At 44.9% G+C, this 14,782-nt stretch overlaps 2 protein-coding genes across 2 annotated transcripts; both read left to right on the plus strand.

The window, feature by feature from the left end:
* The first annotated feature begins 9,785 nt into the window (after positions 1 to 9,785).
* On the plus strand, positions 9,786 to 10,592 carry LOC123060340 (histone H2A.1-like). The gene is made up of 2 exons (XM_044483020.1): positions 9,786 to 10,061; positions 10,150 to 10,592. The coding sequence occupies exons 1-2, from the start codon at positions 9,885 to 9,887 to the stop codon at positions 10,414 to 10,416; spliced, it is 444 nt and encodes a 147-aa protein (XP_044338955.1). The 5' UTR covers positions 9,786 to 9,884; the 3' UTR covers positions 10,417 to 10,592.
* A 3,292-nt stretch (positions 10,593 to 13,884) lies between these two features.
* Positions 13,885 to 14,544, plus strand: LOC123057944 (histone H2B.2-like). Its single transcript, XM_044480803.1, has one exon. The coding sequence runs from the start codon at positions 13,975 to 13,977 to the stop codon at positions 14,407 to 14,409; it is 435 nt and encodes a 144-aa protein (XP_044336738.1). The 5' UTR covers positions 13,885 to 13,974; the 3' UTR covers positions 14,410 to 14,544.
* The last annotated feature ends 238 nt before the right edge of the window (positions 14,545 to 14,782 follow it).

Below are 14,782 nucleotides of genomic sequence, written 5' to 3' on the forward strand. Positions count from 1 at the left end.
GTCACATAACGGTTCACCATACGTGCATGCTACGGAAATCACAAATTTCAACACAAGTATTTCTCAAATTCACAACTACTCAACTAGCATGACTCTAATATTACCATCCTCATATCTCAAAACAATCATCAAGTATCAAAACTTCTCTTAGTATTCAACACACTCATAAGAGAATTTTATTATTCTTGAATACCTAGCATATTAGGATTTTAAGCAAATTACCATGCTATTTAAGACTCTCAAAATAATATAAGTGAAGCATGATAGTTCATCTATTTCTTCAAAATAAAACTACCACCATGCTCTAAAAGATATAAGTGAAGCACTAGAGCAAATGACAAACTACTCCGAAAGATATAAGTGAAGATCAATGAGTAGTCGAATAATTATGCAACTATGTGAAGACTCTCTAACATTTAATAATTTCAGATATTGGTATTTTATTCAAACATCAAGCAAAGAAAAATAAAATGACATCTAAGAATAGCAAACATCATGTGAAGAAGCAAAAACTTAGGATCAACCGATATTAACCGATAATTGTTGAAGAAGAAAGGTGGGATGCCAAGCGGGGTATCCCCAAGCTTAGATGCTTGAAAATTCTTGAAATATTATCTTGGGGTGCCTTGGGCATCCCCAAGCTTGAGTTTTTGTGTCTCCTTAATTCCTCTCATATCAAGGTCTCCCTAAATCTTAAAAGCTTCATCCATACAAAACTCAACAAGGACTCGTGAGGTAAGTTAGTATAAATCATTGCCAAAACCTTATTATACTCTATTGTAGCAAATCACTAAAATTATTATTCAACATTACATACTAAATGCCTCTGCATATTTAATAGTTCTATCATCAAATAGAATCATTAAAGAAGCAAACATATGCAAACAATGCAAACATAACAGCAATCTGCCTAAACAGGATAGTCTGTAAAGAATGCTGCAGCATCCACACTTCCCTAGCTCCAAAAATTAGGAAAGAAAATTCCCAGTGTATTAAATTTATCAGAGCTTAATATGCAAAGGGTTTCAATATTTTATCACATTCTGACTTTTCTAGGGAATTATTGCAACAGCGGTAAACTTTCTGTTTTCAAACAGCAACATGTATACTTGTAACATAGGCATAGTAAAGGCTATCAATGCCACTTTTATTGAAATAAAAGATGCAAACCATTGTTATAAATAACAGCAAGCAAATCCTAACAAAATAAATTGACGCTCCAAACAAAACACATATCATGTGGTAAATAAAAATATAGCTTCAAGTAAAGTTACCGATGAACGAAAACGAAAGAGGGGATGCCTTCCGGGGCATCCCCAAGCTTGGCTCTTGGCTATCCTTGAATATTACCTTGGGGTGCCTTGGGCATCCCCAATATTAGGCTCTTACCACTCCTTATTCCATAGTCCATTGAATCCTTACCCAAAACTTGAAAACTTCACAACACAAAACTTAACAGAAAACTCGTAAGCTCCATTAATATAAGAAAATAAATCACCACTTCAAGTTACTGTAATGAACTCATTCTTTATTTATATTAGTGTTAAACCTACTGTATTACAATTTCTATATGGTTTATAAACTATTTTACTAGCCATAGATTCATCAAAATAAGTAAACAACACATGAAAAACAAAATCTGTCAAAAACAGAACAGTCTGTAGTAATCTGGATTAAACGTATACTTCTGGAACTCATAAAATTCTCAAATAAATTGCTGGACCCGAGGAATTTATCTATTAATCATTTTAAAAAATAATTAACTAAATAGCACTCTCCAAATAAAAATGGCAGCAATTCTCGTGAGCGCTAAAGTTTCTGTTTTTGACAGCATGATCAACAAGACTTTCCCAAAGTCTTCCCAAAGGTTCTACTTAGCACAAACACTAATCAAACACATAAAACCACATCTAAACAGAGGCTAGATGAATTATTTATTACTAAACAGGAACAAAAAGCAAGGAACAAAAATAAAATTGGGTTGCCTCCCAACAAGCGCTATTGTTTAATGCCCCTAGCTAGGCATGATGATTTCAATGATGCTCACATAAAGGATAAGAATTGTAACATAAAGAGAGTATCATGAAGAATATGACTAGCACATTTAAGTCTAACATGCTTCCTATGCATAGGGATTTTGTGAGCAAACAACTTGTGGGAATAAGAATCAACTTGCATAGGAAGGTAAAACAAGCATAACTTCAAAATTTTAAGCACATAGAGAGGAAACTTGATATTATTGCAATTCCTACAAGCATATATTCCTCCCTCATAATAATTTTCAGTAGCATCATGAATGAATTCAACAATATAACCAGCACCTAAAGCATTCTTTCCATGATCTACAAGCATAGAAATTTTACTACTCTCCATAAGCAAAATTCTTCTCATGAATAATAGTGGGAGCAAACTCAACAAAGTAACTATCATGGGATTGAAAATTGAAATCAAGATGACAAGTTTCATTGTTATCATTATTCTTTAAAGCATACGTGTCATCACAATAATCATCATAGATAGGAGGCATGCTTTCAACATAATAAATTTGCTCATCAAAACTTGGGGGACAAAAAATATCATCTTCATCAAACATAGCTTCCCCAAGCTTGTGGCTTTGCAAATCATTAGCATCATGGATATTCAAAGAATTTATACTAACAACATTGCAACCATGCTCGTCATTCAAATATTTAGTGCCAAACATTTTATAGATTTCTTCTTCTAGCACTTGAGCACAATTATCCTTTCCATCATACTCACGAAAGATATTAAAAAAATGAAGCGTATGAGACAAACTCAATTTCATTTTTTTATAGTTTTCTTTCATAAACTAAACTAGTGATAAGACAAGAAACTAAAAGACTTGATTGCAAGATCTAAAGATATACCTTCAAGCGCTAACCTCCCCGGCAACGGCGCCAGAAAAGAGTTTGATGTCTACTACACAACCTTCTTCTTGTAGACGTTGTTGGGCCTCCAAGTGCAGAGGTTTGTAGGACAGTAGCAAATTCCCCTCAAGTGGATGACCTAAGGTTTATCAATCTGTAGGAGGCGTAGGATGAAGATGGTCTCTCTCAAGCAACCCTGCAACCAAATAACAAAGAGTCTTTTGTGTCCCCAACACACCCAATACAATGGTAAATTGTATAGGTGCACTAGTTCGGTGAAAAGATGGTGATACAAATGCAATATGGATAATAGATAATAGTTTTTGTAATCTGAAAATATAAAAACAGCAAGGTAACTAATGATAAAAGTGAGCGTAAACGGTATTGCAATGCATTGAAATAAGTCCTAGGGTTCATACTTTCGCTAGTGTAAGTTCCCTCAACAATAATAACATAATTGGATCACATAACTATCCCTCAACATGCAACAAAGAGTCACTCCAAAGTCACTAATAGCGGAGAACGAATGAAGAGATTATGGTAGGGTACGAAACCACCTCAACGTTATTCTTTCCAATCAATCCATTGGGCTATTCCTATAAGTGTCACAAACAACCCTAGAGTTCGTACTAGAATAACACCTTAAGACACAAATCAACCAAAACCATAATGTCACCTAGATACTCCAATGTCACCTCAAGTATCTGTGGGTATGATTATACGATATGCATCACACAATCTCAGATTCATCTATTCAACCAACACAAAGGACCTCAAAGAGTGCCCCAAAGTTCTACCGGAGAATCACGACGAAAACGTGTGCCAACCCCTATGCATAGGTTCCCAATGTCACGAAACCCGCAAGTTGATCACCAAGACATACATCAAGTGGCACATGATATCCCATTGTCACCATAGATATTCACGACAAGACATACATCAAGTGTTCTCAAGTCTTTAAAGACTCAATCCGATAAGATTACTTCAAAGGGGAAACTCAATTCATTACAAGAGAGAAGAGGGGGGAAGAAACATCATAGGATCCAAATATAATAGCAAAGCTCACGATACATCAAGATCGTATCATCTCAAGAACACGAGAGAGAGAGAGATCAAACACATAGCTACTGGTACGTACCCTCAGCCCCGAGGGAGAACTACTCCCTCCTCGTCATGAAGAGCATCGGGATGATGAAGATGGCCATCGGAGAGGGATTGCCCCCTCTGGCAGGGTGCCGGAACGGCTCTAGATTGGCTTTCGATGGCTACGGAGGCTTCTGGCGGCGGAACTCCCGATCTATTGTGCGTTCTGGAAGTTTTAGGTCACGTGGAGTTATATAGGCAGAAGAAGCATGTCAGGGGAGCCACGGGGGCCCCACGAGGCAGGGGGCGCGCCCTAGGGGGGTGGGCGCGCCCCCACCCTCGTGGGCAGCTCCTGTATCTTCTGACGTGGGGTCCAAGTCCATCAGGTGCGTTTCCTTCCAAAAATAACTTCTCCAGTTGATTTCGTTCCGTTTCGACTCCGTCTGGTATTCCTTTTCTTCAAAACACTGAAATAGGCATAAAACAACAAATCTGGGTTGGGCCTCCGGTTAATAGGTTAGTCCCAAAAATAATATAAAAGTGGAAAATAAAGCCCATTATTGCCTAAAACAGTAGATAATATAGCATGGAGCAATAAAAAATTATAGATACGTTGGAGACGTATCAGCTGACACATGGCAGTAGCGCGTTCTCTGTGAAAGGCGCTACTGCTAGGTCGTTTAGTAGTAGCGCCTTTCTCTATAGCACGCTACTGCTAAGCCATTCCATCTCCCACCCCCACTCTCCTCTATCCGATCCACTCACACTCACACTCACTCGATCTCCCCCTCACCCCCCCCCCCGCGCCGGTCCTCCCCCGTCGCCCCTCCTCCCTCTGCGTCGCCGCCACCTCCTCCTCCTCGCTAGACTCGGTACCGGCCTCCTCCTCCGTCCTCCCTCCACTCGCCGCTCGCCGGCCCCTCCTCGGTCCGCCTTCCTCCTCCGTCCTCCCTCCACTCGCCGCCGGCCGGCCCCTCCTCACTCCTCCTTCCTCCTCCGTCCTACTGTCTTCTCCCTTATCGAGTCACCCCTCCTTCTCCCTCCTCCCTCCTCCATCCACAACCCCTCCTCCCTGCTACATTTTGATTTAGTAGGCTAGTTCATATGCAACATTTTAATTTAGTTGATTTAGTAGGCTAGTTGATTTAAAACATTTTGATTTAGTTGATTTAGTAGGCTAGTTGATTTAGTATGCACCATTTTAGTGTTATTTTTTCTGTAGATGGGTAGCTAGATGCTTTTGTTTTTCTGTAATAAGTTATTTTTTGGCAAAATGTAGGTGTCAATTTAGTTAAATTTGCCACTTGCTTTTTTAACCAATTATCTTAGGCAATAGGGGCCAAATTAGATGAAATGTCTTGGTAGGTGGTACCCTGATTTGGTAGATATTTTTGAAAAGATTTTTCGGCAATAGGTGCCACCGAAATGCTTTGGTAGGTGGTACCTTGTCATCTAATATGTTACTAGATCTTAGGATTATAATTGTTCATCAAATTGCTTCTCGTGGAAGAACCAAAAATAGCACGTGATACTGTTTTTCTTTCCTGTGAAGTGGATCGTTAATCCTTTGCTCATATTGCTTTAGGAAATGGCGCCACCACCACCACCACCACCACCATGTCTACTGTGCAAGTCAAGGTGCGCCAGCAGCCTTGCAACTGACAAGCTGTTCGGCATCTACTTCCAGCCGAGTTTTCGTCATGCAGTGATAGGAAATTAGATGAAATATAACAACTATTTTTATTTTTAGTGTTGGCATTACTGCATTGTGTCATTTTGCTTTTTTACACAAATTGTCCCATGCGATGGGAGGTTGAAATTCAACAAGCTGGTAGGAGACACTGTGACATTTGAGGCTCCTGGGGGCGTACACTATGGAGGTCGAGAAAGGACGGAATATGTCGCAGAATGGAGGAGATGGATGGGCCCGTTTCCTCGCCCGCATGCGTCTTACTGGTGGTGAATTGATCGGCTTCTCCTTCAGAGCAGAAAGACCAAAGCTGGCTGTCATTTATATCAACCTGGTGGAAGATGATGAAGATGACGAAGATGATGAAGATAATGAAGACCCACTCGATGAAGATGATGAGAACCCACTTCATGAAGCCATAGTAGCTCAAAGAATGAGGTTGGGCGAGGAGGAGGTGTGCAACCTATGGGACATAATTCCGCCACGTGATGACTTTGTCGGGGTGTCATTCGTGACCCGCCTGACAAGTACCATGGTCGATCGGCATGAAATGGTATGTTATATTGACTGTAGTAATTTGATGATATATATATATATGCTTTATTGTTATATTTACAAATGCAGATTATCCGATGATATGCTTAGTGTAGAGTCCAATGATATACTTTGTGGAATCTAGTCGATGATATGCTTTAGCGTAGAGTCTGATCGCATGCTTATTAGTGTAGAATTCAAGGAACTATTTATAGTGTAGATAATCCATATATACTTATTAATAGAATCCATGCTTAATTAGTACAAATGCGTAGTACTGTGTCTTTTGATAGTGTAAAAATCTATACTTGATAGAAATATATTTGCAAGAGTATGTGCGAGGCTATTTATTAATTGATATAGTTTTCTTATTCAGAAATTGCCAAAGAACCTATCTGTGAGTTATGGTATCGAGCCTGATGAAGAAGGCTCAGTTGGACTACGCCTTACCGCAAAGGGCTCTGTCACCATCTATACTTACCGCATGGACACAGACGGTCGCACACACTTAAACTCGGTTGGGTGGAAGAGATTCCTCGTTGGCAAGAATCTTTGTGTTTGACAGGCCATCCTAATTACTATCAGGAACACCCACCGCCCAGACTTCAGGATGATGATCGTCATTGATATCATCTAGAACTACATATGTGTGTGTGGCTATATCATCTAGAACTACATATGATGATCATCGTCGATGTCATCGATTTCATGTAGAACTACATATGGTGATTGTCGTCGATATCACCTAGTACTGCTTGAGGATGGATGTTGACTATATATGAAACTGTTATCTAGTAGTACTACCTAGTATCTAAATGCTTTATGAAATTGATATGTAGTAGTACCTAGTATCTGGAAATTGCAGTTTATTGAAACTGAAACGGGGTAGGAATTGGGAAAAATTATGAAAGATATAGCAATAGCGCGGGGCTAAGAAACCGTTACAACTAACTAATACTAGCGCGTTTCGGAAAAGCGCTGCTGATATAGTCTATAGTAATAGCGCGTGTACGGCACGCACTACTAGTAAACGTTAGTTGTAGCGTCGTACTAATAGCGCGGCCACCCGCGCTGCTGATAGCATCAAAACCCGTGCTACTACCAGGGTTTTTCCTAGTAGTGTTACCATATGTATCAAATGAAAAATGCCATGTTGACTGCTTGAAATTTGAAAATCCACTAGGTGTACCTCATATAATTCCTGTTGTGCTAAAATCAACTGATAAAAAAATGAAACAGAAAAGCTTCACAAGATAGCTCAGAAGAGAGCATATTGAAGAAATCCTGCTGTGCTAAAAATGGCGACGTTGATCCCAAGCCTCCTCCCAGTGCCCCTCGGCAAGAAAAACCTCCTCCTTGCCCCCTCGTCAGGCCCCGCCTCCTCCCGTGGCGGCCACCCGCACGCTCCTCGCAAGCAGCTGATTGATATGACAGCAGCGGGCCCTGCAGAGGTCAATGGAGACGAAGATGGGCGCCGTCGAGGGCCGCTTCCATGTCGCCGGGCCGCGGCAGCCGCGGAGGCGCACCCGTCGGCCAGCAGCACCTCCACGCACGTCGGCGTCTCTTCATCGGAGCAGCGCGTGCTATTCCGATGACCACCCGCGTCAGGAATGGACGGTGGCAAGCAGGAGAGTGCGCGACACATCATCGCGAGCTCGTGCAACTCCCGCACCACCTCGACGTCCCTCCGTGCAGTCTGTCGGCGAGAGGAGCGGACATGGCTGCTCGAAATCTTTCGTTCGCCTCACACCGCCGCCCCCCTACACGAACTCGCCGCCGAGCACCCACCTCCAACGACGCATGAAGGAAGACAGCTACCCCGCGAAGAGAACCTCGGTCGGTCGCCTCTCTCGAGTGGAAATGGCAGAAGACAAAACAGGGGAAAGGAATAAGGAATGGCTAGAAATCAGTCAGGTGAATTTTTTGTTTGAGGTCACTCAATTCTTGAACCGTTGGATGGGGCCCAAGAGTCTTTTTTGTTGGACATGTCTCCTTCCTTGAGCCGCCAGTAACCACTGGCCTAACCGCCGGGCCCCGCCGCCCGCGGCCGGTGGCGCTCCCGCATCGCCTCGTCGCCTCGTCCTCCTCGGAACCACTTCCCACCGTCGGTCCTCTGTCGCCATGGCCATCCCTCTAGAGCCCCTCGCACTGAGCTTTTTCTTCGGCGAACCCCCACACCACCGCCCCCCACCATCATCGTCCACCACCACCCTCACTCTAAACCCCAAGGTAGACATTGGGGTGATGACGGCGGCCCCTTCCTTCTCCTCGGCGAGTCTCCCCCCCTTCTCGTTCCTGCTTCTTCCCGGAATGAGAAGGGGGCGGCAACAGGTATAGATTGAGGTGGTTACAAGACAAGCTCACAGTCGTTCCATGCTTGACTCGGGGTCGGCAAGATGGGATAGCGGAAGAAGAATATGTACGCGAGGAAAATACCTGGAGTTTTGCTTTTGTTTTAGCTGTAAAAGAAATGGACGGAGAGGGAAAATGTTGTAGCCGTTGGATTAATAAGGGCATGTACAATGATTGATAAGATAATTTTATCTTAAATCTTGCATGTAATTTAGAGATGACAATTTTTTTTGTCTACAATGAACCATCACTTAACCTTATTTTCAATAATTAGACATTCTTAAATACACTAGGAGTCATAAAACTTGCACGTGACGGTCAGTTTGATGCATAAACTTGCAAAATACATGATTGTGGTCAGCTAACTTGTCCTCCCGTTCATATACGATGCTTCCGTATGTATTCCGTGCCTCCGTGGCTTGCCAGCGTGGCGGAGGCCCATTGTTAGTGACTATCAGTGGCGGAGGTGCTTGGTCTAGTGCCTGTGGCTATTTTTTTGCAAAAGCATCCCCTAATTTTTTTCGTAATTATGTCTGTGTAAACGCATGTAGCAATTACTTCTATTTACATCTGTGCGATCCACTTGTCGGTCGACCTACTCACAACCTGTGCAGGACCTATCTGCCATGGACACACGAAGGAATTTAAGATTTAAAAAATATTGCCTATGAGGATTCGAACCTATAGGTAATGCATGCGCTAACCACGAGAGTCGACGCTAATTGCTGCCCCATACAGAGATGCATATCATATTCTATGGGCCAGCCCGACAAATAAATTCAAGGGTAGGTGATTTTTTTTCATTTCGCTCAAAAAATTAAGTTACATTCATTCTGAACTATATTTTCTTGTATTTATACTTTCAAATCTAAAATTATTCGAATTAAAAAATCGTTTATTTGACCGAAAGATTTTTCATACATTCTTTCTGAACTATATTTTCCTTGATATAGATTTTTAAATTTAAAATTATTTGAATTCAACTATTTTTTTTGTTGATTTGTCCAACAGAATTTACATACATTCATCCTGAACTATATTTTAGCATTATCTAGATTTTTAAAGTGAATCAAGTGCTAAAACAAAATCTCTGCGCTCTGATTGGTCGGCAGGGCCATCCCACGGATCACGCCCCCTACTAATCTCCACCGTCCACTATGCCAAGATCCAACGGTGAGCGCAGCATGTCACGCGGATCGCTCCCTCCTCCTGCTTCCCAATAAAACCCGCGCCCTCGCCGCCGTCCAATTCCACGAATTCAGAGCGCTCCGATCCACCGCCGCCGCCGCGTACACCACACCTCGAGAGTCCTCGTCGCCGGAGAAGTAGCAAGCAAGATGGCCGGAAGGAAGGGCGGTGACAGGAAGAAGGCGGTGACCCGCTCCGTCAAGGCCGGGCTCCAGTTCCCCGTAGGCCGCATCGGGCGTTACCTCAAGAAGGGCCGCTACGCCCAGCGCGTCGGCTCCGGCGCCCCCGTCTACCTTGCCGCCGTCCTCGAGTACCTGGCCGCCGAGGTATGCGCCGATCTCTCCCCTCCTCGAGCCTCTGTTCTTCCCTCCTCTTGTCCCGATTGACTGATTTCGTTGGCTTTTGAACGCGCAGGTCCTGGAGCTTGCCGGCAACGCGGCCAAGGACAACAAGAAGACCCGCATCATCCCGCGCCACCTGCTTCTCGCCGTCCGCAACGACCAGGAGCTCGGCAAGCTGCTCGCCGGCGTGACCATCGCCCACGGCGGCGTCATCCCCAACATCAACTCTGTGCTGCTCCCCAAGAAGTCCCCGGCCGCCGCCGAGAAGGAGGCCAAGTCGCCCAAGAAGAAGACGGCCACCAAGTCCCCCAAGAAGAAGGTCGCTGCCACCAAGGAATAGCCGCCCCCATAACCTAGTTGGTGTTGCTTAGATCCATTTCTCATGGACTAAGATGAGATCCTGCATGTAATGCCTGCTAGTCTTTAGTGTCTGTCAGATTCGTCGAGCAAGGATGACATTGTACCTGTGATTTCTGTGAGGATGGCTAAAGATGCAATCATTTCAGTCTGCTGTTCTGTCTATGGCTGCAATCACTTCAATCTCTTGTGTTCTACCTATCGCTGCCATTGATCTTGCGAAATTTTCCGTCTATACGTCTCAAGGTCACTGCTAAATACAGTACGCTTTACTTGTAAATTCTCTCTTGTGTCATCTGAAATTTTCCGTTGGTCTGTAATTTCCAGCGATTTATCTTTACCTCCTTGTGAAGTTCACTTCGGTCTTATTCCTATCAAGCTGTGGGTAACTGAATCTACGAAGAACTGGCACCTTGGATTCCCAATCATCCTCCACCTCGCCCTGCGTGCGTGGCAGCTTACAAATCGAGCTTCAGAAGTCCTGCAGTCAAACATTTCAATTTAGAGCTTGACCACGCTGAAACATTTTGCAGAAATGTGACCTTGATCATCCTCTCTGTAGTTGAGCTGGTTACATGTTGCTTTATTCATGAGCCAAAAGAATTCTTAAACTTGGAGTTGAGCCGACAACATGCCAACTGAAGTTGGGATAGTTGTTTGATGCAGGTAACTAGCCAGATGAGGTGCTGATTTTGTAATCAGATAAAGCTGAAACAGATATTGAGGAATTTAGATAGGATTAGTCAGGCCCTTGAAAGACTCCAGTACAAAATTGTTCTTCACCGGAGTGCACAGGATGTCCTGGGTAAATAAGCAAGTTAATGTTGCACGGTGGGAACAATAATAAGCAAGAATTTCAGTAAAACTGATGAATAGGAAAAATATAGGTTGAATGCAGAGTGGGTATTCCGTATATTCATCAGTTATTTTTTTTAATCCAAAATAGGCCCAGTGGCGGGTTAACTTTTCTCCATTCTGCTTCCCCGTTGAAATTTTAAATTTGTTGGGGAAAACAGGCATGTGGTATTTTTGAAGTCCGGCGGATGATTGTTTAGATATTTTCTACTTTAGAAAAACAAGCCAGATAAAACAATTTAGATGTTTCATTCTAGCTAAAAGTTTTCTAAAGGAGCTAAAGACTTTTCAATATTTCCGCATATACTGACAGGTATGTTTGATGCATGATGTGGACATGTTCAAATGAAACACTTTGTGAACCGGCATGAGCTGTGATTCTGGTTCGACTTGTGGTATGACCGAACGCGCTCATACCACTGCTTGTCTTCTGTTTTGTTAAATCTATGGCTTGTGTCCGACTTCTTCTTCTGTTTTGTGGTATGCGTGGATAAGTTTGCAGACGCACTCGTACGAGTAAGAGTGCTCGTCAATCCTTCTGACAACTTGGTCATGCGTGGTCTCTGGTGATATGAGCTACACTACGACCGGGGACTGTTGTATCACTAGTCAACTGATGGTGCCACGGCCCAGGGGTGCCTCACCTTGTCGGTTATCGGTCCAAGTAGGACGGCCCGAGGCCCCCTAGGCCAGTTCCGCTTGGGCCATCTTGTCAGCCCATTGGCCCTCTAGGAGAAAGAATTTGAAGCCTTTCTGTTCAAGAGAAAGAAGTCGAATCCGTGGAGGACTCCTCTCCGCCGATGTTGCCAACTAGGACTCTTATAACCCTAGGGCCCTCGATATCTTATATAAACCAGGTTTGGGCTAGTCGACAAAACATACTAGACATTACAATCCTTCGGTATTATATGTACTTCACCCCGGTCGAAATATACACAAAGTAGGAGTAGGGTTTTACCTCCATCATGAGGGCCCGAACCTTGGTAACTCACTTCTTCTTTCTCCTCTAACCTAATCGCCACGCCGGGATACCCTATCAAGGGATCTACCAGAATCATCTCCGACACCATAAAAGAATCACATCAGGCGTAGAACAACACCACATCAACACTGATACTACAGTACCATTAGAGGGACAAACTTACTGTTAAGAAGTACATATCCCATAAGAAGTAGGATTGCCAGAACCCAAAGAACAAGCTACCTAAGCGATAAGGTAGGAGATAAGGATACTGTCAGGTAGCATAGAGGTGGATGGCTGTTCTTGGTCCAGGCAAGGGCATGGCGGGGCACGGTCCGATTCCGGGCGTGGCAAGCGGGCGCATGCACGCGATGAGAAGGTGCGCATGGTCCAGATCCGCATGGTGGACGACGAGCTGGAGCAGGCCGGTGTAGTAGGGCCTGACCAGAAGGTATTTATGATCCAGATCCATGTGGTGCGTGCTCCTAGTGGCGTGTTGCTCGCGAGTGTGCACTTTGTGGCGCGATGGAGGAGCTTGATGCAGGATGCTAGTGCGATGCGCAGATGGCTTTTTAGGGGGCTGCCTGAGTCCCGAGGTTTGGAGGGTGATGCCGGCGAAAGCTATACTCTAACGATGGCGCCTTCGGGCCCCCTTTCCTTGTTGGAGGTGTCAAGGTGGTAATCCTCACTTTTCCTTCCGACAATTACGATGGAAAACCTAGATCTGGTTTACCCAATCGGGTGATGGCAGCGTTGTTAGCTTTGCTTGGTGTTGCACGCATTCCCTCTTGATGGCATCGTTTCGGAGGTGCCGGTCGGAGGGACTTGTGGCTTGTGGAGTTGGCCGGTGACGACTAGTGCGTTTTCGCCCGTGTGGCGTGGTTACTGAATTGGGTGGTGGGTAGTAGGAGAATCCTTCACATGTGACGTGCGTCTAGTGGGGCATACCGGCCAACCTTTTTTTTTTGCGATAGAAAGAGAGTTTTATTCCATAAGCATAGGGTTACGATCAAGAGGCACCAAATCTTCAATACAAGGAGGGCATCTCCCTAGCCAACCTGATAGGATGAAAACTGCATATGTTCGATTTAACGGACATATCATGCCTCTCTGGCGTTGTCGTGGTTCGTGGACAATCTAGTGACAAGCCCAAACTAATGCAATGGTTTTCGGTGTGCAGTCTGGTAGCAGCGAAGGCGCTGGAGCCGGTTTTCCTCCCTAAACCGAGCGCCCCCTTTTTCCATTCTTCTTCTCTAGCACATGCTTATGCAGTGCACTGCTTCTTTGAGGTATTCTTGTAATACCCGTTTCTAATCAACGTGTTTTTTTTGCGGGGTTCTAATCAGTGGTTTTTATTTTTTTTCACTCTTTTTTTTGCATGCTCTGCAACGTGCAATATGTACATGGGCTGGAGCGTACGTCGTCCCACAGTCGACACGCCATGGATCCGCGCCGATCCAGCGTACGTCCTCGCCACGTCATCGATCCGCGCCGAAGCGCATCGGGTCCGTCCGTTCCAAGCATCATCGAGCGGCTGGAACCACTCCACGCCATCGATCCGAGGCAGCATCCTCTCCGCCAACCGCAGCCCACCTCCTTCCTCCTCCCCGCTCCCTACATAACCTCGCCGCCCCCTCCGTATCAGCACTCAGCATCAGCACTCAGCAGCCCCCCTCACATCCCCCCCAAGCTCAACCTCCCCACACGCTCCAACCACCAGCACCCATGGCACCCAAGGCGGCGGAGAAGAAGCCGGTGGCCACGGCCGAGAAGGCGACGGCGGGGAAGAAGCCCAAGGCGGAGAAGCGGGCGCCGGCGTCCAAGGAGGCCGGCGGCGAGGGGAAGACGAGGGGCAGGAAGAAGGGCAGCAAGGCCAAGAAGGGCGTGGAGACGTACAAGATCTACATCTTCAAGGTGCTGAAGCAGGTGCACCCGGACGTCGGCATCTCCTCCAAGGCCATGTCCATCATGAACTCCTTCATCAACGACATCTTCGAGAAGCTCGCCGGCGAGTCCGCCAAGCTGGCCCGCTACAACAAGAAGCCCACCATCACGTCCCGGGAGATCCAGACCTCCGTCCGCCTCGTCCTCCCCGGGGAGCTCGCCAAGCACGCCGTCTCCGAGGGCACCAAGGCCGTCACCAAGTTCACCTCATCCTAGACAGCTTAGGCTTGATCCTCGTCGCTTCATGCCTTCTGTGTGTACCTAGTCGGCAGTATGATGTTACAATCTTTGTAAGGATTCTGCTGCTTGCTTGCGGCCTTGAAAGAAATAGTGATGCTGTTGTCTGAATCAGTGTTCATGTGTGCTTGCGTGTCGCCTCAGTTCAGACTCTTCTAAATGCCATTTGTTTATGTCAAAAAATTTCTGTTTCACTCATTTTAATTTGCTGCCATTTTATCTACTGTGGTAGTTTCTAAGTCTACAGACAGAAACCTCTAATGGCAAGAGGCCAAGAACAGCTTGCCGACTCGCTCATAAATTTAGAATGCATTAGATTCAGATTAGTTTCTTGAGATAAATTAGAGGCTTT

This window comes from Triticum aestivum, chromosome 3A (genome assembly GCF_018294505.1).
Source record: "Triticum aestivum cultivar Chinese Spring chromosome 3A, IWGSC CS RefSeq v2.1, whole genome shotgun sequence".
NCBI lineage: Eukaryota > Viridiplantae > Streptophyta > Magnoliopsida > Poales > Poaceae > Triticum > Triticum aestivum.

Excerpts from the sequence above, each read along its gene's own strand:
- LOC123060340 (XM_044483020.1), top strand. The coding sequence starts at position 9,885 with ATGGCCGGAAGGAAGGGCGGTGACAGGAAGAAGGCGGTGACCCGCTCC. Across the intron at positions 10,062-10,149 it reads TCGAGTACCTGGCCGCCGAG|GTCCTGGAGCTTGCCGGCAA; the intron begins GTATGCGCCGAT and ends TTGAACGCGCAG.
- LOC123057944 (XM_044480803.1), top strand. The coding sequence starts at position 13,975 with ATGGCACCCAAGGCGGCGGAGAAGAAGCCGGTGGCCACGGCCGAGAAG.